The sequence below is a fragment of the Lissotriton helveticus genome, chromosome 1_1 (assembly GCF_964261635.1).
Source record: "Lissotriton helveticus chromosome 1_1, aLisHel1.1, whole genome shotgun sequence".
Lineage (NCBI taxonomy): Eukaryota > Metazoa > Chordata > Amphibia > Caudata > Salamandridae > Lissotriton > Lissotriton helveticus.
The window spans coordinates 999,766,290-999,792,336 of record NC_136057.1 but is presented as its reverse complement, the minus strand read 5'-3'; the positions used below and the strand labels follow the sequence as shown (position 1 = coordinate 999,792,336).

The window sequence follows — 26,047 nt, the reverse complement described above, 5'->3', positions numbered from 1 at the left end:
ATAATTATAAAGTAAGCGACCCCTTGGGGAAGGGTCATTTCCTAGTGGCCCATAATTTTTTTTAGACTTGTCTGCCCCCCCTGGGGGCAGATCAGCCGTTTTTTGGGCCGCATCTAGACCCAGGGGGGGCAGAAAAGCCCACTAGACACCAGGGATTTTATTATATTTATAAAGGAAGCGACCCCTTGGGAAAGGGTCGCTTCCAGGGGGCAATATAAATATTGTAGACTGCTCTGCCCCCCCCTGGGGGCAGATCGGCTTTTTTTTTACCGTTTCTGGACCCAGGGGGGGATAGAAAAGCCCACTAGACTCCGGGGATTGTTTTTTTTTTTTTATAGGGAGCGACCCCTTGGCCAAGGGTTGCTTCCTTGGGCCCATTTATTTTCAAAAGTATGTTCTGTCGTGTCTTTATTTGGCCTCTCTGCCCTCCGTAGGGTTGCTTCCAGGGGGCCCACGTTTATAATGATTTATATTCTGCCCCCCATGGGGACAGACACCCCATTTGTGACATACCCTGTGACATAGCCTGTTGTAATGTGTGTTGTTTTTGTTTCTTCTAATGTGTATTGTTTTATTTTCTCTTTAGATTGTTGCAGTGTGCGGTTCCGTTACTGGTGGTTCTGTTGTTCTGCTGTTTCTGTAGTTGCATGTGTTTGGTAAGAGACCTTTTTTTGTTTAATTGTAATGTAATTGTTTATTTTGCAAAGTGTGTAGTAATACGAGTATGTTTGGTTTCTGTTTTTTGTGATTGTAAAACATGTTTTGCATTTGTTTTTGATGTGTACTTCTGTAGATGTAAGTTTTTTTTCTTCTTCTTTCTAGTGGGATATCGTTGCCTATTTGCTGTGTCTTTGCAGGGTAGGTGCTGGTGAGTGTAGTTGTCTCTTGTAAGTGAATTGTATATTTTATTAAATATAGATATTTGTGATAAAGGCTTACATTTTTTTTAACTTACTTTGCACAGTGTTGGGGTTGTTGAGTTGTTTGTGCAGACTCCTTTATTTGTAAGGATAATGGCTAGCCGCCGGATTACTGCTCAGCAAGTTGTTGGAATGCTTTTTGATTCTTCCTCTGACCATGGTCCAGAGACTGACTCTGATTCTGAGCCAGAGGTGGGAGGTGAAGATTCAGGTAGTGAGTTTTCTCTACACATGGCTTCATCTGATGATGAAGACACTCTGAGTGCTGATGAAGCTACTTTTGGTGTGGATGAAGTGCCTGTGGTTGCGGAGGACATTGCTGTGCCAATAGTGCGGCAAGAGACATCTGGGCTGCAGCCTGGGGCTGCTAGACTTCCAGTTGGTGTAGTGAGACAAGAGGCAGCTGGGCGGCAGCCTGCGGCTGCAAGACTTGACGTTGAAAGTTCTGACCTCTGGGTTGCACCAGGCATGGTGCAGCCGGCATTGCCTGAATTTACTGGTGTTCCAGGGTGTAGGGTGAACACTGAAAACTTTTTGCCTATTGATTTTTTCAAGTTGTTTATGGATGATGTGTTTTTGGCAGAGATTGTAGAGCAGACTAATTTGTATGCTGAAATTTTTTTGAGGGTAAACAGTGCCAGCCTTAAGCTCCACGCTAGAGCTACCCGATGGACTCCCACAAATTTGGAGGAGATGAAAAAGTTTTTGGGATTAACTTTTTTGATGTGCTTGCTTAGGAAACCATCAATGGCTTCATATTGGTCTACTAGTCCCTTGATGGCAACAGCTATATTTCCGGCAGTCATGAGTCGTGATTTGTATTTGCTTCTGCTTCGGATGATGCATTTTGTTGACAATAGTTCTGCTTTGGCACGAGATCACCCTGATTGTGACCGTCTTTTCAAGATTCGGCCTGTCATTGATCATTTTGTTGATCAATTTCCTGAGATCTTTTATCCTGGGAAAGAAATTTCAGTGGATGAGTCTATGCTGTTGTTCAAGGGCCGCTTGGTTTTTCGGCAATACATTCCTAGTAAGAGGGCACGCTATGGAATTAAGCTTTATATGCTGTGTGACAGTGAGACTGGATATGTCTCTAATTTCAGGATGTACACTGGTAAGGAATCCAAGATTAACCCCCCTGGTTGTCCGTCGACTTTTGGAGTGACTGAGAAAATTGTGTGGGAACTTGGTCGTGGATTTTTTAACAAAGGCCATCATTTGTATGTCGATAACTTCTACACTGGTGTGCGGTTGTTCAGGGAATTGGCCAAAGTGGACACTGTTGCTTGTGGCACAATCCGCTCAAACCGTAAAGGTTTCCCAAAAGAACTTGTTTGTCGAAAGCTTGCTCGGGGACAGTGCAGTGCATTGCGTTGTGAGGAGCTTCTAGCTGTGAAGTTTTCAGACAAGAGAGATGTCTACATGTTGACTTCCATACATGATGAAAGCACTGAACCGGTGACTGTTTGGGGTCAGGTTGCAGAAGTGCGCAAACCTGTGTGCATTTTAGACTATAATAGGCACATGGGTGGTGTTGACAGAGTAGATCAGAGGTTGGAACCGTATGCTGCTCTTCGTAAGGCTTACATTTGGTACAAAAGTTAGCTATCCATCTTTTCCACTTGGCAACCTTTAATGCTTTTGTTGTGTTCCAGAAATCTTGTCCCCAGTCAAAGATAACTTTTGTAAAGTTTCAGGAGTCTGTAATAGGCAGCCTTGTTTTAGTGGAACAGGCAAGTGTTCCTAGAGTTGGAGTGGTGGAGGATGTTGCCAGATTGAAAGATCGCCACTTTCCTGATCAAATTCCTCCTACAACCTCAAAAGACTTTCCCAGTCGGAGATGTAGAGTCTGTTGGCGAAGAGGTTTGCGGAAGGAGGTTCGTATGTACTGCTCCAACTGCCCTGCAAACCCCGGGCTGTGTGTACCTGCTTGTTTTAGATTGTACCACACGCAAAAGAATTTTTGGGAGCATCCATGAGTGATAAAGTGAACTGGTTGGTCTTTATTCTTTAAAACTTACTGTTCAGTTTCAAAGTTGCCATTTGTGTAGTCTTTTTAGATTTAGTTGTTGTGTTAGTAGATTTGTATCAATTTGTTTTCGTTTTTTCTTTTATTTAAAAGAAAAACTTAAGTATGATGTTGGTTTGCGTGCAGTGTCCATTGTCTGACTGTGTGCATGGTTTGGCGCTTGTCTGGCGGTGTCTGTGGACTGGTGCTTGTCTGGCGGTGTCTGTGGACTGGTGCTTTTTTGGCGGTGTCTGTGGACTGGTGCTTGGCTGGCGGTGTGCGTGGTCTGGTGTTTGGTTGGCGGTGTGTGTGGTCTTGTGCATGCCTGGTGTTGTGTTTGGATTTGTCCTTGGCTGGTGGTGTGTGTGGAGTGGCGCTTGGCTGGTGGTGTGTGTGGAGTGATGCTTGGCTGGAGGTGTGTGTGGAGTGGTTCTTGGCTGGATGGTGTGCATGGAGTGGTACTTGGCTGTCTGTGCACGGAGTGGTGCTTGGCTGGTGGTGTGTGTGGAGTGGCGCTTGGCTGGTGGTGTGTGTGTGTGGAGTGGCGCTTGGCTGGTGGTGTGTGTGGAGTGGTACTTGGCTGTCTGTGCACGGAGTGGTGCTTGGCTGGTGGTGTGTGTGTGGAGTGGCGCTTGGCTGGTGGTGTGTGTGTGGAGTGGTGCTTGGCTGGTGGTGTGTGTGGAGTGGTGCTTGGCTGGCGGTGTGTGTGGAGTGGCGCTTGGCTTGCGGTGTGCGTGGAGTGGTGCTTGGCTGGTGGTGTGTGTGGAGTGGTTCTTGGCTGTCGGTGCGCGCTGAGTGGTGTTTGGCTGGCGGTGTGCATGGTCTGGTGCTTGGATGGTGGTGTGGGTGGACTGGCGCTCGGCTGGCGGTGTGTGAGTAGTTACTTTCTGTTGGTCACTACACACACTGCTAGTTGAGTGACACTCCACGCAGTCCATCATTTTGTGTAGTTGCAGTGTCAGAAATGTGGGCGTGTGAAAGTAATGGGCCCTTGAATGGCGCTGTCTGCTGGTGTGAAAGTTGTAATGTGATGGGTCCGCGGCTGGCGGTGTGAATGTTTTGTATGTGTCACACGTACGAAAGGTGTATGAATGGCCTGTAAAGAGGTTGGTGCCTTGACGTGGCTTTACAGCTCACGAGCTGTGAGTCAGTGGTTCAGTTTATCATACTTTCAATTATACGCAGTGTATTTCATTTTTGAGAAATTACTTGCGAATACAATTGTATGTACTGAATCACCACTCACCCTCGTGCCAAATCCAACCAGTATGTGTGTGTGCTTGCGGATTAGATGGCTGTGCAGTAATATTTGTCTTTTTTCTCTTTTTGAAGTAGGGTGTACCTTGTCCCTTATTGTGAATGTTGTAATGTGTTGCTTTTCCTTCCGGATGGTGTCAATGGTCTGGTGTGTATCAGGTATGAAGGTGCGTGAATGGCCTGTAAAACGGTTGTTGCCTTGTCGTGACTTTACAGCTCACGAGTTGCGAGTCACTGATTCGGTTTTTATGCATTTATTTATTGACAGAGCATTTCATTTTGTTGAAATATCTTGTTAATAAAATTTTATGTACTGAACCTTCACTCACCCTCGTGCCAAATCCAACCTGTATGTGTGTGTCTTTGAGGAATAGATAGCCGTGCTTGAATGTTTGACTTTTGAGTAACTGTGTTAAGGTGTACATTATAGCTATAAATACCTTACTAAATTTAGATATTATTGTTAAACCATGGGAGTATATGGTCATGTCTTTCTGGTGAATTCTATTGGTTTTTTTTGTCCACAATCTCCTGTAAACTTGAAATTGTCTGTCACAATTTCCATGCAATATTGTCCCAAGAATCGCACACTCTCAAATTGAAAACTTAATTCATTCAAAACAATTTGGTTTTGCAAGGGGGCTCCCATGAGTTTTTGGCCCGGGGCTCGGCGGGCATCTTTGGAAACTGCCAAATCCAAACAGTTCTAAAAACTAGACACCCGGGGGAGTCCAGGGAGGTATGGCATGCATGGGTGCCCCAATGTTTTCCTACCCAGAAATCCCTGCAAACCTTACATTTAGGTTAAAAAAACACTTTTCCATACATTTTTGCGTGGGATCTCCGTGCCGGCACAAATGTCCTACCACCCAGCGTTCCCCTCGTTCTCCCGAATAAAATGATACCTCACTTGTGTGGGTGGGCCAAAGGCCTGTGACTAAGGTGAGGTGCTTAATTTGTCAATCCAAAATACTACAATTTTTAAAAATTCATTTTTAGCCTTTTCTGCTTTGGGGCACCCACACAAGTGAGGTATCATTTTACTCGAGAGAACAAGGGGAACGCTGGGTGGTAGGACATTTTTGCCGGCATGGAGATCCCACGCAATAAAGTTTGGAAAAGTGATTTTTTTACCTAATTTTAAGGTTTGCAAGGCATTCTGGGTAGGAAGACATTGGGGGACTCACGCATGCCATACCTCCCTGGACTTCCCCGGGTGTCTAGTTTTCAGAACTGTTTAGGTTTGGTAGTTTCCAAAGATGGCCGCCGAGCCCCAGGCCAAAAACTCAGGTGCCCCCCCCCCGTCAAAAATCAAGGAAGTTTTGCTCTAGGTTATTTTAAATTCTCCACCGTACGATTTGGACCTTTTCCTGTTGCAGCCACTATGCCTACCCAGGCAAGTGAGGTACCATTTTTTTCGGGAGACCTTGGGGAACGCTGGGTGGGTGGAAATTTGTTGATCCACGCAGATTCCAGAACTTTCCACCACAGAAACGTGAGGAAAATGCATTTGTTTTTCACAATTTTTTAGCTTTGCAAGGGATTCTGGGTAAAAGAACCTGGTGGTAGTCGAGTCACCCCATCCTGAATTCCCCTGGGTGTCTAGTTTTCAAAAATGTATAGATTTGCTAGGTTTCCCTAGGTGCCGGCAGAGCTAGGGTACAAAAACAAAAGGTAGGCTCTTTGCCAAAAAGGCACGATTTCACTGCGAAATTGAGGTGCGACCACGTTGCGTTTTGCGCTCTTTCCTGTCGCAGCCACTAGGCAGACCCAGGCAAGTGAGGTACCATTTTTTTTTGGGGAGACCCGGGGGAACGCTGGGTGGGTGGAAATTTGTTGATCCACGCAGATTCCAGAACTTTCCACCACAGAAATGTGAGGGAAAGGCGTTTTTTTGTCAATTTCTTAGCTTTGCAAGGGATTCTGGGTAACAGAACCTGGTGGTAGGCAGTCGAGTCACCCCATCCTGAATTTCCCTGGGTGTCTAGTTTTCAGAAATGTATAGGTTTGCTAGGTTTCCCTAGGTGCCGGCAGAGCTAGGGTTCAAAAACAAAAGGTAGGCTCTTTGCCAAAAAAGGGCACAATTTCACAGCGAAATTGAGGTGCGACCACGTTGCGTTTTGCACTGTTTCCTGTCGCAGGCACTAGGCAGACCCAGGCAAGTGAGGTACTATTTTTTTCGGGAGACCCGGGGGAACGCTGGGTGGGTGGAAATTGGTTGATCCACGCAGATTCCAGAACTTTCCACCACAGAAATGCGAGGAAAATGCATTTTTTTGTCAATTTCTTAGCTTTGCAATGGATTCTGGGTAACAGAACCTGGTGGTAGGCAGTCGAGTCTCCCCATCCTGAATTCCCCTGGGTGTCTACTTTTCAAAAATGTATAGGTTTGCTAGGTTTCCCTGGGTGCCGGCAGAGCTAGGTTCAAAAACAAAAAGGTCGGCTCTTTGCCAAAAAAGAGCACGTTTTCACTGCAAAATTGCGGTGCGACCACGTTGCGTTTTGCGCAGTTTCCTGTCGCAGGCACTAGGCAGACCCAGGCAAGTGAAGTACCATTTTTTTCGGGAAACCCGGGGGAAGGCTGGGTGGGTGGAAATTTGTTGATCCACGCAGATTCCAGAACTTTCCACCACAGAAATGTGAGGAAAATGCGTTTTTTTGGTCAATTTCTTAGCTTTGCAAGGGATTCTGGGTAACAGAACCTGGTGGTAGGCAGTCGAGTCACCCCATCCTGAATTCCACAGGGTGTCTACTTTTCAAAAATGTATAGGTTTGCTAGGTTTCCCTAGGTGCCGGCAGAGCTAGGGTGCAAAAACTACAGCTAGGCACTTTGCCATAAAAGGGTCAATTTTTAACTGCAAAATTGAGGTGTGACCACGTTGCATTTTGCGCCGTTTCCTGTTGCAGGCACAAGGCCAACACACACAAGTGAGGTACCGTTTTTATCGGGAGACTTAGGGTAATTCAGATTTGTAAATCAACTGTTATTACCAATTGAGTTTTCATGCATTTCTCCCTTCCCAATGAAAGACATTGTGTAAAAAAAAATCTTTTTCAAAAATGACCAATAATTCTCATGCTAGTATGAGTATTCCCAATTGTGAAAATGTGCAAATATATACTGTTTCTAAACTCTATAATTTGTACCCAATTCAGAAATACATAGGTGTCTTTCATACAGATTTTTCCATGTATACATTTTCCAAGAATAAGTGCTCTATACCCAGTAAATAATAAAATACCATTGCAAGTTGCTGCTCAGTTTTTGGATCTGGGTTCGTCGGGTTCTTGGTGAAACTACAAGTCCTATATATCCCCACAACCAGGAAGGTCTAACGGATGTAACGCTATATTGCTTTCCAAGAGCTGTCAAAATTATAATAAGTTATAGGTGAAAACGTTGAGACAAAATGCTGTTTTTTCCAACAAATTTTCAATTATTCCAATACTTAACTGTTAGTTTCTATAAAGAAACCTTCATGGATTTAGACAAATGACCCCTTTCTGAATTCAGAATTTTGTCTACGTTTCGAAAATGTATAGCTTTCCAGGATCCATTATTGCTTTCAAACTCATTTCTACCATTAACTGGAAGGTGGTTGAAAGCTCTAAAAATAGCAAAAATAGGCTATGTCCCAGAAAAATGCCAAAACTGTGTGAAAAATGTTGGTTCTCTGACAAAAGACTGTCATTCCCTAAAAGCTGAGAAAATGGAGATTTCAGCCCCACAAACCCTTTTTTAGGTTTCGCTGGAGGGCGGAGCTCTTAACTCCGCCTCCAGAGAAATCTCTTGATTTCAGTAAGGACTCTGGAATACGCCCCCCTGTCCCATTGGCTAGCTCCATAAATGGAGGCTAGCCATTGGAACAGAGATCTGTCCGTCAAGGCCGGACCAGATTCGGGGGCGTTCCCGAGATTTTTTCCCTGGGCGTTCCCAGGTGAGTGCTCTGCCTTTTGATTACCCTTTCCCGCCCCCTCCCGTTGTCTGTGCGCCGTTCCCGCCCCTGTAAACACGCCCCCAACCTGAAAAATTCAGGAGTTGCTGGCCGCCATTTTTTTTGGGTCCCACGACGGAAGATTAGTCACCCGGCTCACGGCAGACAATGGAGTTGCTCGGCCTGCCCTGCTCCCTCCACCCCGCCTCCCTCTCCTCACACTGGCTCTCCTAACCCGGGCTGCTGCAGGCACCCCCATGAGTCCCGCAGCGTGTGAGCACAGCCGCGGTGCGAGCCGCGTTTCCAGCGAGGCTCGCACCGCTCTTTGTCCCCTGGGCGCCCCTGGTACTCTCCGTAGCCTGCGCTCCCTCCTGACGTCCACACCGGACCCAGAGACCAGACCGCTGTCCGTTCCCGCCCCCCCCCGTGCTTCATGTTTTTCGAGCGCACATGGCCGTGGGCGGGGTTGCCGAAATGCCCGCTCCGTGCTGGGCCTCCGTTGTTCCTCAGGTGAGTGCTTGTTACTTTTTGCTTTTATTCTGTTATTCTTTACTCCTTCTTCTTCCTTTTTTTTCCTACTCCGCTCTGTGCAGTGGTTCCAATTCGGCTAGTCCCACCAATTGCGAGTCCACTTGGTAGGTAGTATAGGCGGTGACGATGATAAAATGAGGCGAGGAGAGGAGAGGAAAGGGAATATGGGTTACCGAGGATGCTAAGAGTGGAGCGAGAAGATCAGCGAGAGATAGGGAGATAATGAGAGAGGACCAGAGCAGGGCTCGCTGGAAGCACCACGAGCCTCACGCGACCTATCGGGCCCCCTATGTGAGCATGCCTGGGCTCTTCACTCTGTGACCTCCACTAGAGGTAGTCACGCTCTCCTCCTCACTCTCTCATGGCCCTCTGTGAGCTCTACACCCTGTTCGCTGCTGCCAGCTCCTCACCGGTGCCCCGCTGCGCTGTACCGTACCTCTCTGAGCCTCTCAGCTCTCAGATCCGCTCAGTGCACAATGCTGGCCGTGGCAGGCTGTGGTAGTCTGCGGTTATTGCTGTGGTTTCAAGGAAAGCTGTGGTAGTATGTGGTTATTGCTGTGGTTTCAAGGCATGGAGGGCACGGCGCAGACTCACGCTGGTGCAACACCAACACCAACTCGGCCCCACCATGCACCCCACAGCACGCTCCGCCTCTGCTTCGCTCGGCTCAGCCTGCCCAGCGCCTCAGCAGGGTTGGGTAACTGGGAGCTGGAAATCACAGAAGCGTGAGGCAACAATTTCGGGGTCTCAGCCTCTCAGCGTCCTTCCTTGCGTCTCCTCGAAGCCTGAAGCACACCCCAATTGGCGGTCAGCGCAAAAACCCGGTACGGACTCTCTCTGTTGCTGCTGTAGGAATGTTTGTCTGTTTTCATCAGAGTAAAAAAAAGAAAAAAACAGCTGTCAACAGAATAAATCACCTAAAGCATGTGCATCCCCACCGCAGCCACTCACCGTGCACAACAACACGATGCCCGGATCAATAGTAGCAGTCAGTGGAACGTGGCATTCCCTGGTGGTGCATTTGTATAATACTTGCCTAGCCTAATGGTACCACAAAGTGCTTTATGGAGTAATAAACTACTGTTGTGCATAACTGATAGGGTATATATGCTGGATTCATGTCTACATAGACGGTTCCCGATACACAAGCTCAATCCATTATTAAAGTCAATGTGTACATTGGGCATCGCTTCTGCTTGGTGTTACCTAGTCAAGTACAAGCTGCCGACCATGGATACGTATTAACTAACTGCTTCCCTGGTACAGAGTAGGCTCACAGGAGCAGCCTTATGGCTACAGTGGGAAGGTTTATGCAGGCTGGGTTTCAAGACTATTTCAATCCAAGAAGTTAACTCAGACATTTGTTTCACAAATCCATTGAATGTTATTGAACCTAATAGCCATGAATCTTATCGAAAAATTAGCTTTGCACATCACCCTGTGGTTGCTACTTCCTACTGGAATTGAAGCACATCTACCATCCCAAGGGTCTCCATCAGCAAATAGTGGGCATAGCAGATGGTGAGGCAAGTGACATGAGCCTTTGGGTTTGTCTGATGGACTGACACTTGTCTGCACCGAACAACCAGTACATGTAAATCCCCTGGATGAAATACTGCAACACAGACACATAGACACAGCTTGGTGCCTCAGGATAGTGCACACACCCTGGACATGGAATCGGATCTCATATTTTCCATGCACTAGGTTGACAATCTTCATGTGTCACCCAGTTAATGCCTCCGGTTGCTAGTTGGTCCAGCTTCCAAGAGGCTCCTCCTCTCCAGCGTTGGACACTGCAGAGACAGCCAGAGAACAGTATGGTTCTATGTAACCTGCCTGCTACTGACGCAGGATAATTTTATTGCTGAGCACTTCAGTCATAGAGACCCCAAAGGATCTGCCCCTTCCACCTGACACACAGCACAAGAAAGGCTCTGCAGGACTGTCACTTTACTATCAACATCGGGGCTGTGTACGTGTGCATGGCCAAAGCGCTAGCCTTGGGTCTACCATATATGACAGTGCTTTCTCTTCACTTATGGGCTCTTTTGGAACATTTGCGCCCAAGTCACACACAGGCACACTTATGCAGGTGCTAACCAAATAGAACTATTACAAGTGCTATAACTTACACTGCACCTAGCCACAGACACTCTTTGCCAGGTAGAGAAAGAAATGCATAACTCAAACAAGATGTACTATGGACAGGCTATTCTGTATTGGGTTTAAGCCTATAATTACTGATAAGATCCCACCAAAATTATAAAAACACTGATAATAACTTGCACAAGCACATATTAAAATGCCATTCAAAGAAAGGAAAGTTAGAGAGAATGATTCATCTTCATTTCTTTCTGAAGGGGCCATCAAAATGCAATTCTGTTATAAAAGGTAGCAGCAGGAAAGACTGGTCTTAGATAATTCTGCCTGGGTTTTGTTGTTTAGGGAGGTCACTAAACTATTGTTTCTTTTACTGTAACGCCCATCTCGAGCTCTATGCAAACCTACTCCTGCCCTCGTCCAGGCTGAAAAAGATATGGTCTTCACTGCAATCATACCTACTAAATATAATATTTTAAGTTGTTGTAGGTGTGCTGAATGGCAGCCCCTCTTTATATGAACGATCATACATATCTGTTTGTTACTAATTTACTTTACGCTAGAATGTATACATTATATATATTACATTACTTCATTACTTAGCAGTAGGTACAGGAAGTTCCCATCCCCATCACATTGGAAGAAAGATCTTTGGTTAGTATTTAACTTCACACTTACCTATTACAGCAAGGTGAATTTCATAATGTCTTATTTTACATTTATATTGTAATACTGCTTCTCTTTTTTTCCTTTCTCCCTTTACCCTCTCTACCCTTTCAGCGTTTATATGTTTTTGTTGAATATTTTCAATAAAAATTATACAATAAATATATTGTTTCAATTCAATTCAATAAGCTTTATTCGGTCATCAGGCCACTAAAGCACAATGTAAATACACACCATCCAAAAATGTTTTAAAATTAAAAAGAAATAAAAAATAGCCCATCAGAATTTCTTAAATACACAGTAATTAATCATGTTGAAGTCGGCTTAATAAGGCTGTGCAATAATCACTAAAAAACAAGTGGCAAAAGGCCAGTTCAGAATACTTAATACATGGATAAAACAGACTGGGGGGGGGGGTGTGTGTGTGTGTGTGTGTGTGTGTGTGTGGCTCTGGGTGTGTGTGTGTGTGTGGCTCTGGGTGTGTGTGTGTGTGTGTGTGTGTGTGTGTGGCTCTGGGTGTGTGTGTGTGTGTGTGGCTCTGGGTGTGTGTGTGTGTGGCTCTGGGTGTGTGTGTGTGTGGCTCTGGGTGTGTGTGTGTGGCTGGCTCTGGGTGTGTGTGTGTGGTAGTAATTGCTGTCTGCTGAGCTCGTCCAGTAGGGTACAATAGGTCTTACATTTGCGAGAGATTAAGCTGTTGGCAATGTAAATTACAATGCCATTTATTTATCTGTTTTCAAAACCAACACATAAATAAAAAAAAAATCATTTACAATGCCAATAGCTCTAACTTTTGCAAAAGCGAAACCGTTGCATTGTAAATGCTTGTTGATAATATTTGCAGGGAAAAACCCAGAGACTTTCATTTGCAGCCCGTTTTTCCCATTTTTCTGAAAAAAAAAACATTTCACTGTATTTTGGTTAATTTTTGGGACCCCTCCAAGGGAATCCACAAACCCTGGGCACCTTTAGAATCCACATGATGTTGGAAGAAAAGGACGCAAATTTGGCGTGTATACCTTATGTGGTCAAAAAGTTACAGGGGCCTAAGCGCGCACTTCCCCAAATCGCCAAAAAAAGGCTTAGCACAGGAGGGGAAAAGGCCTAGCAGCGAAGGGGTTAATCTATCATACTTACAATGTTAGCGTACTATGTAGTGACTTAGGTTGATGCAGTAGATGGAATAACTGGATTGTGATATAATGCTTGCAATATAGTGGGGTATGCTATGCTCTGGCACCAATGATGGTGACATTTGCACTCTAGGAGCAATCTGAAGACCCAGCTGACATGAAGTCATATTTGTGAGGTTAGATAACAAGCATTTACAATGCAATGGTCTCGGCAATATTATAGGTAGAGCTATTGGCATTGCTCATAATTGTTGTATTTTTTTTTCCCTAAATAAATGGCATTGTCATTTCTATTGGCAATAGCTGAATTGTTTGCATATGTGAGACCTATTGCATTAGCAGAGAGAGAGTGAGGTAGTGAGATAGAGAAAGTGAGGTAGTGAAAGAGTGAGTTACTGAGGGAGAGGGATGTTGTGAGGTAGTGAGAGAGAGTGAGGTAGTGAAAGAGAGTGAAAGTGAGTTAGTGAGATAGAAAGAGAGGGAGTGAGGTAGAGAGTAGGGAGATAGAGAGAGTGATGAAGTGAGATAGAGAGGTAGATAGAGAGTGAGGTAGTGAGAGAGAGAGAGAGTGAGGTAGTGAAAGAGTGAGGTAGTGAGGGAGAGGGATGTTCTTTGGTAGTGAGATAGAAACAAAAGACGACACCTATTGGATTTGCCAATGTTTGTTTATATACCGATTCATATCACACATGCCGTTTATAAGCTCTGTAAGTAGCGACTTGCTATTACATCATCTAATTGTAATCAGATGTAAAGGCTATTCCATGTTATTGCTTCCAGCCCTGTGCTTTTGTGTGACAACCTAATGCATTATGGGTGTAGTAGTCTTGTTTGCTTCAATTGACCCAACTACTTTAATACAGTCGAGGCAGGGGCGGATTGGCAAGGCGGGCATTCGGGCATGGGCCGAAGGGCCGGTGCCTCAGTGGGCCGTTTTTTTCTCCCCTGTCCCAGTCCACAGAGAGTGGACTAGGAAAGGGGGGAAAAAAACGGCCCACAGAGTGCATGGAGACAGACAGAGAACATGAAAGCAGCCTCGCTGTGCGGTCGGACGGCGATTGTCAGCTGTGGCCTCTCCTTCACCCCCTGCCCTGCCAAGCAATCACGCTGAGGCTGGGCTGGGGAGGGGTGATTGTTTGCAAGAATCGGCCTCCCTGGGGGCCAGGTGTTTCTCAGGCCTTTGAGCCATTTTCACCTCGGCCCCCCTGGGGCCCATGCAGCCCAGAAACGGTGTTAGTATGAACACCTCGCCCACAGCCCTTCACATTCAGGGCATAGTGGGCGAGGAAGAATGGGTCTTGCTGTGGGGGCCAGGTGATGTTTGGAATTTTTTTATTTTATTTATTTATTTATGCGATTTTATATAGCGCGGACTTTACCCGAAGGTGTCCGAGCGCTTCACACTAGGAACAACAATAATACATGAGGAGAAAAATTACAAGTGGACAAATTACAAAAGCAAACGTTAAGTTACATGAATCAAAAGTGACAATAGTGAGCAACCAAAATACATGAGGTAGCAATCGTTACATTACAGGACGAAAAAGTGATATGTGTGCAGGTTACAAAAGCGTACAAAGTACAAGTAGAGGTATAGTACTGCAATAAATGGCAGACACTCCAGCACAAGAACAAACGTTACGTAGGCAATGGTGGCACTTGTGCAAGTATCTAAAGAAAACAAAAGTGAGAGGTAGCATACAGTGTGATACCAGAGAAAAGTGGCGTGTGCAAGTTACAAAAGGGTACCATACACAGGTACAAGGGTAATACTACAGTAAATGATAAACACTCAAACTGCCAGAACACACTGGGAAGGCACTTCCCATGCACCAGCTTCACCTCAGCCCCCCCCTGGCTACCTGGCTACCTTGGATGACCCAGAAAGCTGTGTTTTGTGCTCCCCTGCCAGGACATTTTCCCGAGGCCTGGAGGGCTGATTAATTTACTAATTGCAGGGGCCTTACCTCTGTTCATGTGCTCCTGAGCTGAAGGTCTGGGGAGGGCTAAGTAGGTTAGTAATAGCAGGGGCTTTGCTGCTTTTCAGGTGCTCCTGTGCTGGAGGGCTGGAATAATTTTGAGACAGAAAGGGGCCTTGCTATTTTTTTTAGTTGCTCAGCATGTAGGCCATTGTCACCTTGGCCCTGTGTCCTGTGCAAGAACAGTATCCTCCCACTTTCATTCCTTGTCTGTGCAAATGGTGTTTCATGCAAGGGCACGCCCCTTGAATGTGGGCCACGCCCCTTAAATATGGGCCACTCCTCTTGAATGTGGGCCACTTTTTTCGTCAGTGCCCGGGCCGAATTGTGATCCCAATCCGACCCTGAGTCGAGGTTGCCATCCTGCTTACAGTGGCACAATTCACTCGACGCCCCCTTGACGAGTTGCCCTTGGCAACTTGCAATAGAAGTGTCTGTAGGGGCCCTGGCCAGGGGCTCAGGGCACGCCAGAGCTTCTTAACACGACAGTCTCGCGAGCTGAGTGTTCTTCCAGGGATGTCGGGCCTGTTCGGCAGGAACCTCCCTCCTCTGTTTACAGCGCTGGAGGGGTGGCCCTCGACCTAAAAACGGTCACAAGGGAACAGCTGTGTGTCCGGGTGGGGGGGGGGGATAGTAAAGAGGTCAGAGTCATGGGGACTCAGGGCAAGCATGCAAGCAGACAAATTTGAAAAACACACACACACACGCAGATGCATGCAGATTTCGTGGGCCCCAGCTCTTCACCGTTGGAAAAGAGATTCCCACCCAGAAGGACAAATCTGAAAGTGGGACCAGACAACAGTGCGACTACGGCTGGGACTAAAGCAACACAAGACGAAAGATCTGATGGGAAAATACAAAGAAAACAATAACAGACATCAAAGCACCCAGCCAGCTACCGACATAAACGGAGTAAGAAAGTACAAAGAACAGACAAGAGCAATTCATTTCAAGTGAATTACAGTGTACCAGATATCATTCCGAAGGCGAGTATTACATTACAAGCATGCCTACGGCAACGATGGCTACTAAAATATATATGCCTAAGAGCATGACGTTACGTCCACACATAGTTAAAGCCAATTAAATGGGCAAGCAGATTGCTCCTTTGAGGTATCAAAAGGCACGACTAAAGGAAAGACCCAGTGTGCATTGCGGACTCGTTTTTTGTGGTGAACGAGGCACTGCCCCATGATATGTCTGGGTGCAAAGAAAAACACTTCTTGAAACAAATGTAATGCATCCAGTTGTTTGCTATGCAGTTTTTTGTGCTCACTTATTAGGCCCTCGTAAAAGCATGGCTCGCTGACCCAGGTTCCCGAGGGGATGCTTGTGTAACGGTAAACTGTAAACATTTCCTTATAATGTGGCTACAGAGTGTTTTAACACCCCATTCCTCTGTCAGCACCCTCTATGAGAATGGCTCACCAGGAAGCTGTAACTAAATCGCTCATCTGTGAAGGGGTGAAAAAATATTGGAGTTGCGGTAACCAGCAGTGAGGGGTACGAGCACTTCAGTGATGCGGAGGTGGTGGTGGGGGGGGCGGCACGAGATGGGGGCGTGGGGGGAAGGGGGTGTAGGAGGCAACACGGGATGGGGGGGTGGCACGTGATGGGGGACGCGTTACACACATGGTGGACCATTACTCGCAAGTTCCGTTACATGCTGGTGCATTATGTATGGAGTGAAAGGGGATGCATGAACTGGACTCCTTATCAGCAGAGGTCGACGTAGTTCGCTACAGAACCGAGGAATAAGGTCAGCGACGTGAGACATTGTTTCGCCCAGGAAACATTAGTTTGTAGCAGGGAGCACTATCAATTTCCGCTATAATGTGGTAGGAGTGTTAACCTGCAGCCCGGTAACTCCTCCTGCATCCATCCCGCAGCTCCCGGCTCCATATCTTCGTCGGGCTCAGCGAGTACCAGAAGGAACAAAGTAACAAAGGAAAGCGCCTGACAGACGCTAAGAGCACTGCCCCTCTCCACACCGCTGTACCCTCACAGCCCCTCTTTCACGAGCCCCGTGAGTTAAAGCAAACAGGCTCCACCGCTAGCGCCGCAGTGATCCTCCACCTATGCTCCCTACAAACAGCATTTTGCGCTCCCAACAGATAGCTTGCTGCTAAGCTTAAAACATAACTTTTTAAGTGCTATCCAAGGGCCATGGAGTAGGGTCGACCCCGCTGATTTCACCACCTACCTGCGCGTCTGCTGGTGCCGCAGAGCCGCTGGAGCAGAGAAGACGCTGCCTGCTTCCACTTCGCTGTCTGCCTGCCTGTCTGGCCCCACTACTCACTTCCCAGCTGAGGGTCGCAGAGCTGTGGGAATCGAGAGGCTGCGGGAGCTTCTTCCCAAGGTCTCCTTTGGTCCCGCTGTTTGTCTGGCGATTTTGTAAAGCCGCATCATTACCTGTTGCTTACTGGGGTGGTGTGACTGTGGGAGCAGCGAAGCTGTGGAGACGTGTGGCATAAAAACAGCACAAACAGGGGCAGAGGCAGAGGCTCGAGGCTCACCTTCACTGCGGGGAAAAGAAAAATGGCGGCCGCAGGCTTCCGAATTTTCCGGAATCGGGGGCGTGGTTTTGCTGTTTTGAGTGACGCATGACGTCACTGTCTAAAGAACAGCAAAACTTACGCCCCCGAATCCGAAAAAGACGGGGCTAAATTGGAGTGACGCCTCTCTCCTCCAATGGCTGGCCTCCGTTTAGGAAGCCAGCCAATGGAGGAGAGACGAAAAGAGAGGCGGGATAAAGCAGCCACTCTAAGAAACAATAATTCTCCGGACTACCGGCTTGGCCTATGGCCAAGCCTACGGTCCCTCAACCTAAAAAGGCTCAATTCACAAGGCAAATAATAAATCTGTACAAGTAAAAGTATTCTTGCACCCAGGTGCAGATGTACAATTCTTCTGTACTCACAGCTGTGTGCCTGGACATCCGTGGCCAGTATAGCTTTCGTGAAATACTAATAACATTTCATTTTTAACAATGCCATTTCCCATATTGGTAAAACAGAACACCACTCTGCAATTACTTGTTTTTCTTTTTTTACTCGTCATCAGGGGCATGGGTGTTTCCTGTACAGAAACCCATCTATACCCTCATGAAGTATGGTGGTGTTCCCTTCTAGCAATGGAAAGAAATGTATTTAAGCACTTTAGACAAGCAAATGTCCGACCACTTCCAAGGTGAAAAATGGTTTGAGAGCAGTTTACAAATATTTTAGTTTGTGAAAACCTAGAAGGTGTACTTCGTGCAAATTTAAGCCGCAAATGTAGGTTTAGAGCTGAAAATGGCTTGGTGAATCGGGCAGAAAGTTTGCTGAAAATTATATCGAATAGAGTCATATGGCAATCAGACATATATGTAAAGTCCCACATGAAGCATCCAAGAAATTAATGAATATTTGAAAGGAAAATACATATAACGTTATTTTAATAAAAGTTCATTTGAATAAAAACAGATATTTCAGGTTATGTATCTGAAACGTGTGCTCAAATGACAAAGCCCATGGCTATCTCCATTGTATTCTATTATCAGTCTCTTTCACATGAAAAACTGCTCTAACATTGTGACAGTTGTCAATCTAACTTGCACTGTATATGTTCCGTCCTGCTTTTGGAATGCCACCTCGGTTTACTCTAAAATTTGATTAGAGGTCAATGGCTTGAACTTTGCCCTTTGTCGGAGAGAAACATTGGCATCCAGGGATATACTGAAGTCTGCTTTTACCCATAATTAATAAACTACTGAAACAGGATTTCCCCCAACAGAAAGTGTTCATAGTTGGGTACTTTGTTACAAATTCTGAAAGCTGGCCTAAAAACTAAACTTTCACAGGTACACCAACATAAAACAGGCTTATTGTTAGCACCTGTCGATGGATCATCCTCGGGCATCCTCACAAGAGTGTAGCATATCCCAGGCTGGTTGTACGAGAGGCTCATGGCTGGTATGTAATGGATTACATCATAGGCATCAGACGGCTCCATCTGCACAGTTACTTTCTCCAAAACCTGGTCATTCAATGTATTTGTACAGTCAAACTGCAAGTAAAAGAAGTAAACATGTTAGGCAGCATCTGCTGCTCGTTAGCAATATTGAATATCTCGCTACTAGCTGCAGTTCACAATTATGTTCTGGGAACGAGAAGACAGTACCTGCTAGTTTGCAAAGAAATAAGTAATGCTACAGGCCAGGAGAAATACAATTATCATTATCACTTGCCATTTATGGCCTGGGCTGGAACACCTCAACTGTTCACCTAGTATACTTCTTTTAGCATTCGTACAGGGATCAAGCAGTCAAGACGTACTAGAGGGCACAGGATTAGACACTAAACTCAGTTTACAAAATGACAACACTTTAGAAACGGAACGTCTAGGCAGAAGGTAAAAATGTATCCATTTACGGGGAAATGAAAAGGACTACACACTAAACAAAGATAAACATCCTACATCAGAACACTGAGACAGAGGACCATACCAGTGCTAAAGATCTTTAGTGCTAGGCACTATACTTTTAGCTAACACCGAGCCCTAGGGCAAATATTCTACAATAGAAGGTTGGTCTCTGCTCTTTTCGGGAGTGCTCATGTCTGCAACATTTTAAAGGCTTTTGAAGACTCCGATCAAACACTAATGATAATATTAATGTTAGTTTCAGTATGCACAGTTTGCGTTTTGGTTTTTGGGTCCTGGAATATGCTTGATGCAACTAAACCAACAAATGTGTCCAAAGATGTGCAAAAACGTATTACCCCACCACCCACAGAAATGAAGAGGCCACCATTAAGGTAAGAGAAATCTTTATGGGTCTCATTTGGTTTTCAAGGAGGATGAATCCTTGTCGGCTCACCAGAGCCAATGGGTTCAAGTCACTGCAGGCCAAGTGCAGTAGCCACTGGGTTACTTTTTTGTTTTAGTTTTAGATAGCATTAACTCGGCTCGAACATATCGGGTATCAGAGCGCTTTACATGAGCACCAGTTTTGTTACAGATGGGCACATTCATTTTTGTTAGGCACCGTGAGATTAAGTAATTTGCCCACAATCAGAGGATGGTAAGCGTTGTTGCCGAGATTTGATCCTGGTTCCCCAGTTTCGAGGTCGACCGCTCTAGCCTTAAGGCCACATCCTCTTGAGAGTGGCTCGATAGGTTGCCACTTCACCCTAGGAGTCACTCAGGAAACAGTAGCATGCATCCAGAAAAAATATCACTCCAAACTTTTGCTTAAAAAAGTCAGTCTCTCGCCCAGTCTCTCGCCCAGTCTCTCTCTCACTCAGTCTCTCTCTCACTCAGTCTCTCTCTCACTCAGTCTCTCTCTCTCTCTCTCTCTCTCTCTCTCTCACTCTCTTTCTCTCTCACTCACTCCGTCTCTCTCTCCTTGACATGGCTCAATTCCCTGTCTGTCATGCCTACAATCAGCTTTCCTGGCATAGGTCATCCACCCCTCTAACTGGGTGCACTACACCAGTGATGAGGGTACAGGCGCATGAGCCCTGTACCCCTACAGTGTCTAGACCAATTCTTACACAATGTAAGTGCAGTAATGCCTTTAACAGTATATGGAGCTGGGACTTTGCCATTACGAACTCCACAGCACCATAATGGCTTTACTGAAAACTGGGAAGTTTGGTATCAAACTTCTCAGTACATTAAACCCACACTGATGCCAGTGAGGAATTTAATGAAAAATGCACTCAGAGGGCATCTTTGAGATGCTCTTGAAAAACAACCAGCCTCTGGTTGATTCCATGACTGGTACACACCAGCATGCCACCACAAGACATGTTTCTGGACCCCTGGGGTGGGAGCCTTCGCTCCCTGAGCCCAGAAACAAAGCCTTTCCTGGGCAGAGGTAGTCATACCTTCCCCAGGTCAGGAAGAGCCATATGTAGCAGGGGGGCTTTAAGCCTTGCCGCCTTTGTAATGCGACCCTCAGCCCCTTCTGCTATCAGGAGCAGGCCCTCTTCCTGCCTCCGCTCCTTTTCGGCGGGAAGACAGGCAGGAAAATTAGCCAGCCCAGAAGGTGTGCCCACCTCTGCTAACCCAACCCCTCAAGTGGGGGCGGCGAGGTGAAGCCTACTCTTCAGTGCCTGCCACGTTGCAGATGGTAGAAACCCAACCCCTCAAGTGGGGGAGGCGAGGTGAAGCCCACTCTTCAGTGCCTGCCACGTTGCAGATGGTAGAAACTCCCCAATCAGGATTAGAGATTGTGCCCACTCTCTCACGGGGGTAAGCCCACCAAGGGTGTAGTCACCCTAAGGTCAGTAGCTTACTGACTACGAGACCACTAAAACGCCCCTAAATACAGTATTTAGGGGGCAGGACTGAACCAAAAAGATAGTTCCCTGCAACCTATGAAGAAGGATTAAAGAAGAAGCCCAGCAGAGGAGACTGCAGAGAACAACGGACGTGGCCCAGCCCCATCGGCCCGTCTGCAGTTTCCAGAGATCTTGCACCAAAAGTCACCTTGTCCTACAGCCAGCGACCTCCAGATGCCCTGGGCGGACTGATTGCCTTCAACAAAGACTGGATCGCCTGTGAACAGCAGCTCTATCTACGGCCCAAACCCGGGTGGCCCACCGGTCCCAGCGAGGTCCCCCAGTGCTCCAGAGTGCGAGTCCACTGTGGGTTGACCCCTCCAGAAATTCCAGACGTTGCCTGCAGCCTCTGTGCAGTGTGTGTTTACAAACCTGTAATGAAGTCGTTTTCATTCAGCTTGCTTGTATTGTTCAACTTGCCTTGAAAAGTACTATTTACACTTACATGTACCAGGCTTCCCTTTTTTTAAATTTTATTTTTTTAATAAAGAATTTAATATAGCGCGAACTAGACCCGAGACATTGGGTATCAGAGCGCTTTACATGAGCACCAGTTTCGTTACAGACAGACACATTCATTTTGTAGGCACGGGAAGATTAAGTGATTGGCCAGAATCACAGGATGTTGAGCGTTGTTGTCGAGACTCGAACCCGGTTAACTAAATAATATTGTTTATACAAATCAAATTGGTCTGAGTTCAGTCTTTGAGTCTGTGACATCATTTGCTGATTGAGTGTGTACAACAAATGCTTAACACTACCCTCTGATAAAGCCTTACTGCTCGCCCACACTACCATAAATGGAGAGTAAGGTGCTATCTACTTTTGCCTCGGCCTACTTTTGGGGTTCCACTGGGCTCTGTGCACACTATACCTCATTTTGGTATAGTATATACAGAGCCAGCTTCCCACATATGGCATATAATTTGGGTTATGTGCAGGCTGCACAAGACAGAGAAAGAGAGACAAGTGGTAAATATCAGAGCTTTATCATAGCTAATCCCTATTTAAGTTTGCACGGCAAATCTTAGACTGCATTTAATTATATGGGGTCCTCTGTGAACCCTCTCTTAATCAATCCCTACCAACCCTTTCTCCACAAACAGTTGCTGAAGATAACATGGGCAAGATGAGCTTTAGGGAAAGTAGTATTGATGCCCAATTAATGTTATTTACTAATGAGTGATTGAAAAACATTTGGAAACTAGGAAGTCACTGAAATCTCCGTAACCTAACAACTCTACATTTGAAAGATGCTTAGAGTTTACTCTGATATGGTGCCTTTTTCAGCAATTTTCTAACAACTGCAGGTAAATGATCTGAATCAGCGGATTAGAAATAATGAAGTTCTTCTTAAATATGCTGTCGAACCGTAGTTTGCTTTTTTATTGGCTGGTATTTCATAAACTGTGGTGATAAAATATAAATCAAAGACTTTGAACCAGGGACAGTCTTCCATGTGTTGATCCTTTGTAGACTTAAATACTTGGATAAGAAGGCTGAAAGTACATTTAGCGACCTTTTTTAAACAGTTTGAAAGATGTTAATCGCTGTGTCTGACATGAGCTGCAATTAACATGAAAACCTTAACACAGGCACACAATAACCCTGCTGTGTGTGCGCACTTCACACACTGCACTGCACGCTCGGGGGACAGAGGTGCATGGGAGTCCAGTAACTACTGGACTACTCACCAGTACAAGAGAAGCCCAATGTTATTTTCAACGAGTAACATCTCCAGAACTGGTGGGGTCAGGAAGATAATTTCAACAGTTGCACACTCATTAAGATATCCTACAAACAACAGCATAGGCCCCAAAGCCTGGGGGAGAAGTGTGAATCTATCAGAACTTACAAGTTCAACAGGGGATCTAGATATACATGCCCTGGGCCTTGGGATAGTCAGGAAAGTAAAGACTCACTCTTCTTTGCATCGGATGGCAATGGATTCTCTGCTGAAAGCAGATGCATTGGTGCTAGCTGGTGGTTCTTCTGGAAAGATGGCTGGGGTGATCGAGTAGACACTAGATCGCCCCAGTCAGCTGTCCAGGCTGGGGAAGTCTCAGTCCGTTGAGACCATCCCATGCAGGTTCTTTCAGTAACTAGATTTTATGGTCATGTGAAGAAGTGTGCTTCCTCCAAACAAAAGTACTCAGCTCTACAGCAAGAGCATGGGTTCCGCTTGCTTTACTACTCAAGAATATTGCCTCCAGCGACACTTCCCAAACTATGGGCCTGATTATAGAGTTTGGCGGATGGGTTACTCCGTTGCAAACACAACAGATATCCTGTCTGCCTTACTGCAAGGCTATTATATCCTATGTCTCTTTTGTTCTGTGCAGGAGTTTGTGCAGCTGCTCGCTATGTCTGGATGTGGAAAGCAAGGAGGGAAGGGTCGCTCTAAGGCTACAACCCACTCTTTCTGAGCTGTTCTGCAGTTCCCCAAGGGCCGTGGGCACATGCTGCTTCGTAAGGGAAGATACACTGAGCAGGTCAGCGTCAATACTCCAGTCTATCTAGCTGCAGCCCTGGAGTACCTGACTGCTGAAATCCATGAGCTGGAAGGCAACGCGGACCAAGACAACAAGAAGACCTGCATCATCTCAAGGCACCTGGAGCTCATCATCAGCAACGTTGAGGAGCTCAAAAAGCTGCAGGGCAGAGTCACCATCGCTCAGGGAGAAGTTCTGCCTAATTTCCAGGCCATGCTGCCTCCCAAGAGAACTGAGAGCCATAAGGTGGGGGCACAGTAAGCAGATGAAGCACTATAGCAAGACTTAAAAAGCCACTTGTAATAAGGCGGACAGGATATCAGTCACACTTGTGACTTAGTAATCCATCCGTCAGACAATAAATCAGACTCCGAGTAAAGTTTGCATGGAGAGTAGTCACACAGCAGTACTCCTTCTCTTGGCTCTTCGGTGTTCTCCTCTTCCTCCGTAGCTGGCACTCTGTTGCAGGACAGCAAGGCAACTCTAGGTCGTGGGCTCTGCGATGCTAAAGTCCCTCATCAGCTGGCCGGCTGTTTCAATTTTAGAGTCCAGGTTGGACTACAAACAAGCGTTGGTTGCTGCAAGGGGTCCAGTAACCCAGTTTTTGGTGCAGGGCAGCTTCAGATGGTCCTGACGTCTTCACACTTGGTGGGGAGATGGATCTGACCTCCTGGATCACGGTGACCTCTTCCTGGGCAACTGCTGCATCAGTGGACCCAGTAAACAGCAGAACGGTGAACCGAACGTTGAGGTCAGTGTCTGCAGGTAAGTGTCTCCTCCGCTTCAAGGGAGATGCTGACAACATGGAGAAGTGCTGGAGGCCCCCCATGGCTTTTGGAGGATACCCAGCTGCAGAACGAGTTGGGTTGTCGCGATTGTTGGGACAGAGGCAGGCAGGTTTTGGCACCAAAGTTCACCAGCAGTCCACAGTTCTTTGGCACTTCTTAGTCCTCTTCTTTCGACACTCAGACAAATCTATGTTCCTGGTGTCTGGGGGCCACCTAAATGCTAAATGTAGGAACCTTGAGGGGAGTGAAAGGTAGCAGCCAATGGGCTACTTACACTTCGGGAAACTACGCCCCCTATATGACCACTTCCTGTGGTAAGTGGGCATAACCCTGTCCCAGAGTTCCTAATTCCATCAAAATCAAAATGCTGGAACCCTTCTTTCGTGGAGCACATCAGACAGCCAATCTGAAGTGTGTGTCTGGTCTAGCAGCGCAACTTGCCTACTTGCGTATCTAATTTCCCGCCTGTCCTGGTGGCAAATGGGCCTCAGGGCAGGTGGGGGCATCTCCCAGGTCTGGGGGAAGCCAGGGTCTCATATCAAAGGTGGCAGCAGCTTTGAAGTCCCTGGCCTAGGTGTGCAGATTCACTAGCCATCCTGCTGGAGGAGGTGTGAACACCTTCCAGAGAAGGCTTTTTGTTTCTGGCCTCAGAGAGCGCAGGTTCTCGCCTGCAGGGCATCAAAAACATGTTTATGGTGGCAGGCTGAATGATACCAGTCAACCGGCATACTAGGAGGCTGGTAGGTTTTCAGGGGGCACCTCTAAGGTGCCCTCTGGGTCCATATCTTAATAAATCGATTACTGGCACCAGTATGGGTTTATTAATACAATGTGTTTGATACCAAACACCCTAAGTTTCAGTGAAGCCGTCCTGTAGCTGTAAAACTTGCAATGACCAGTGCCCAGTACATATATGCAAGATGGCTTCCATGTTCACCTGTACTAGCTTAAAATGTAACCAGACCGCACAGGGGCATATCTGCTTGTGCAGATAGGTCTTCACATGTAATATAATCCACCTTGCTTTAGGGCTAAAAGCAAAGCTGTAGGGGTGACTTGCACATATTACATGCAGTGACTTTGGCATGGCACACAGTGAGTGTGCCATGTCTCGTTTTCACCCATGGTTTACATTGTGCCACACAGTCTGTAATGGCAGCCTAGATGACATTTGTGTTGGGGTCCCTTAAAGTGGCATAAGTCATGCTGCAACCCTCAGGGTCCCTCTTTAGTACCCTGCCCACCATACGTAGTCCTGCTGCCTCTCCTGACACTTCTTCAGGCTGATGATGTACAATGGAGTCAGTCACAGTGTCTGTCTGTCTGTCTGTCTGTATCTATCTATATATATATATCTATATATATATATATATATATATATATATATATATATATATATATATATAGATATATATAGATATATATAGATATATATATATATATATATATATATATATATGCAAGTCCCAGACATAATTGAGGCAAAGAACCCTACAATGGAGAAAATACACAGACTTTAAATTGTCAAAAGGCCACCCCTCTACCGTGTTCAAGGTAAACCGGTTTGTAACCCAGACTATGGATTACGCAGCTTTTTCTGATGTTCTCCTTTGAGATGGTAAGATGTCCCAGACAGCCCAGCTCTGATGTCAACGTTAAAACACTGGCAAACCTCCAGTGTCAAGAATCTATAGCGAAATACAGTATTATGCAGAATAAATACAAGGTCAGGGTATCCCATCTTCACAAACTAGGATTCAAGGACTGCAAAAAAGAAAGAAAATCACCAAAGTTTGTTGCGATCTCAAAAACATAGGTCATATGATGAAATGTTTATTGGCGAAAACCAGCAGCATATGTGTCCAAGATTGGATTTGGATACGGATTTGTAAAGCACGTAGCTACCCTA

At 46.1% G+C, this 26,047-nt stretch overlaps 1 protein-coding gene across 2 annotated transcripts in view; it reads right to left on the bottom strand.

Moving 5' to 3' along the window:
* The window catches only part of COPG2 (coat protein complex I subunit gamma 2), a 408,642-nt gene that overhangs the window by 123,825 nt on the left and 258,770 nt on the right, over positions 1–26,047 (bottom strand). For both annotated transcript variants that reach the window (XM_078677502.1, XM_078677504.1), the window contains one exon: positions 18,408–18,579. In XM_078677502.1, coding sequence (XP_078533628.1) covers positions 18,408–18,579 — 172 coding nt within the window. The remainder of the gene's footprint in view (positions 1–18,407; positions 18,580–26,047) is intronic.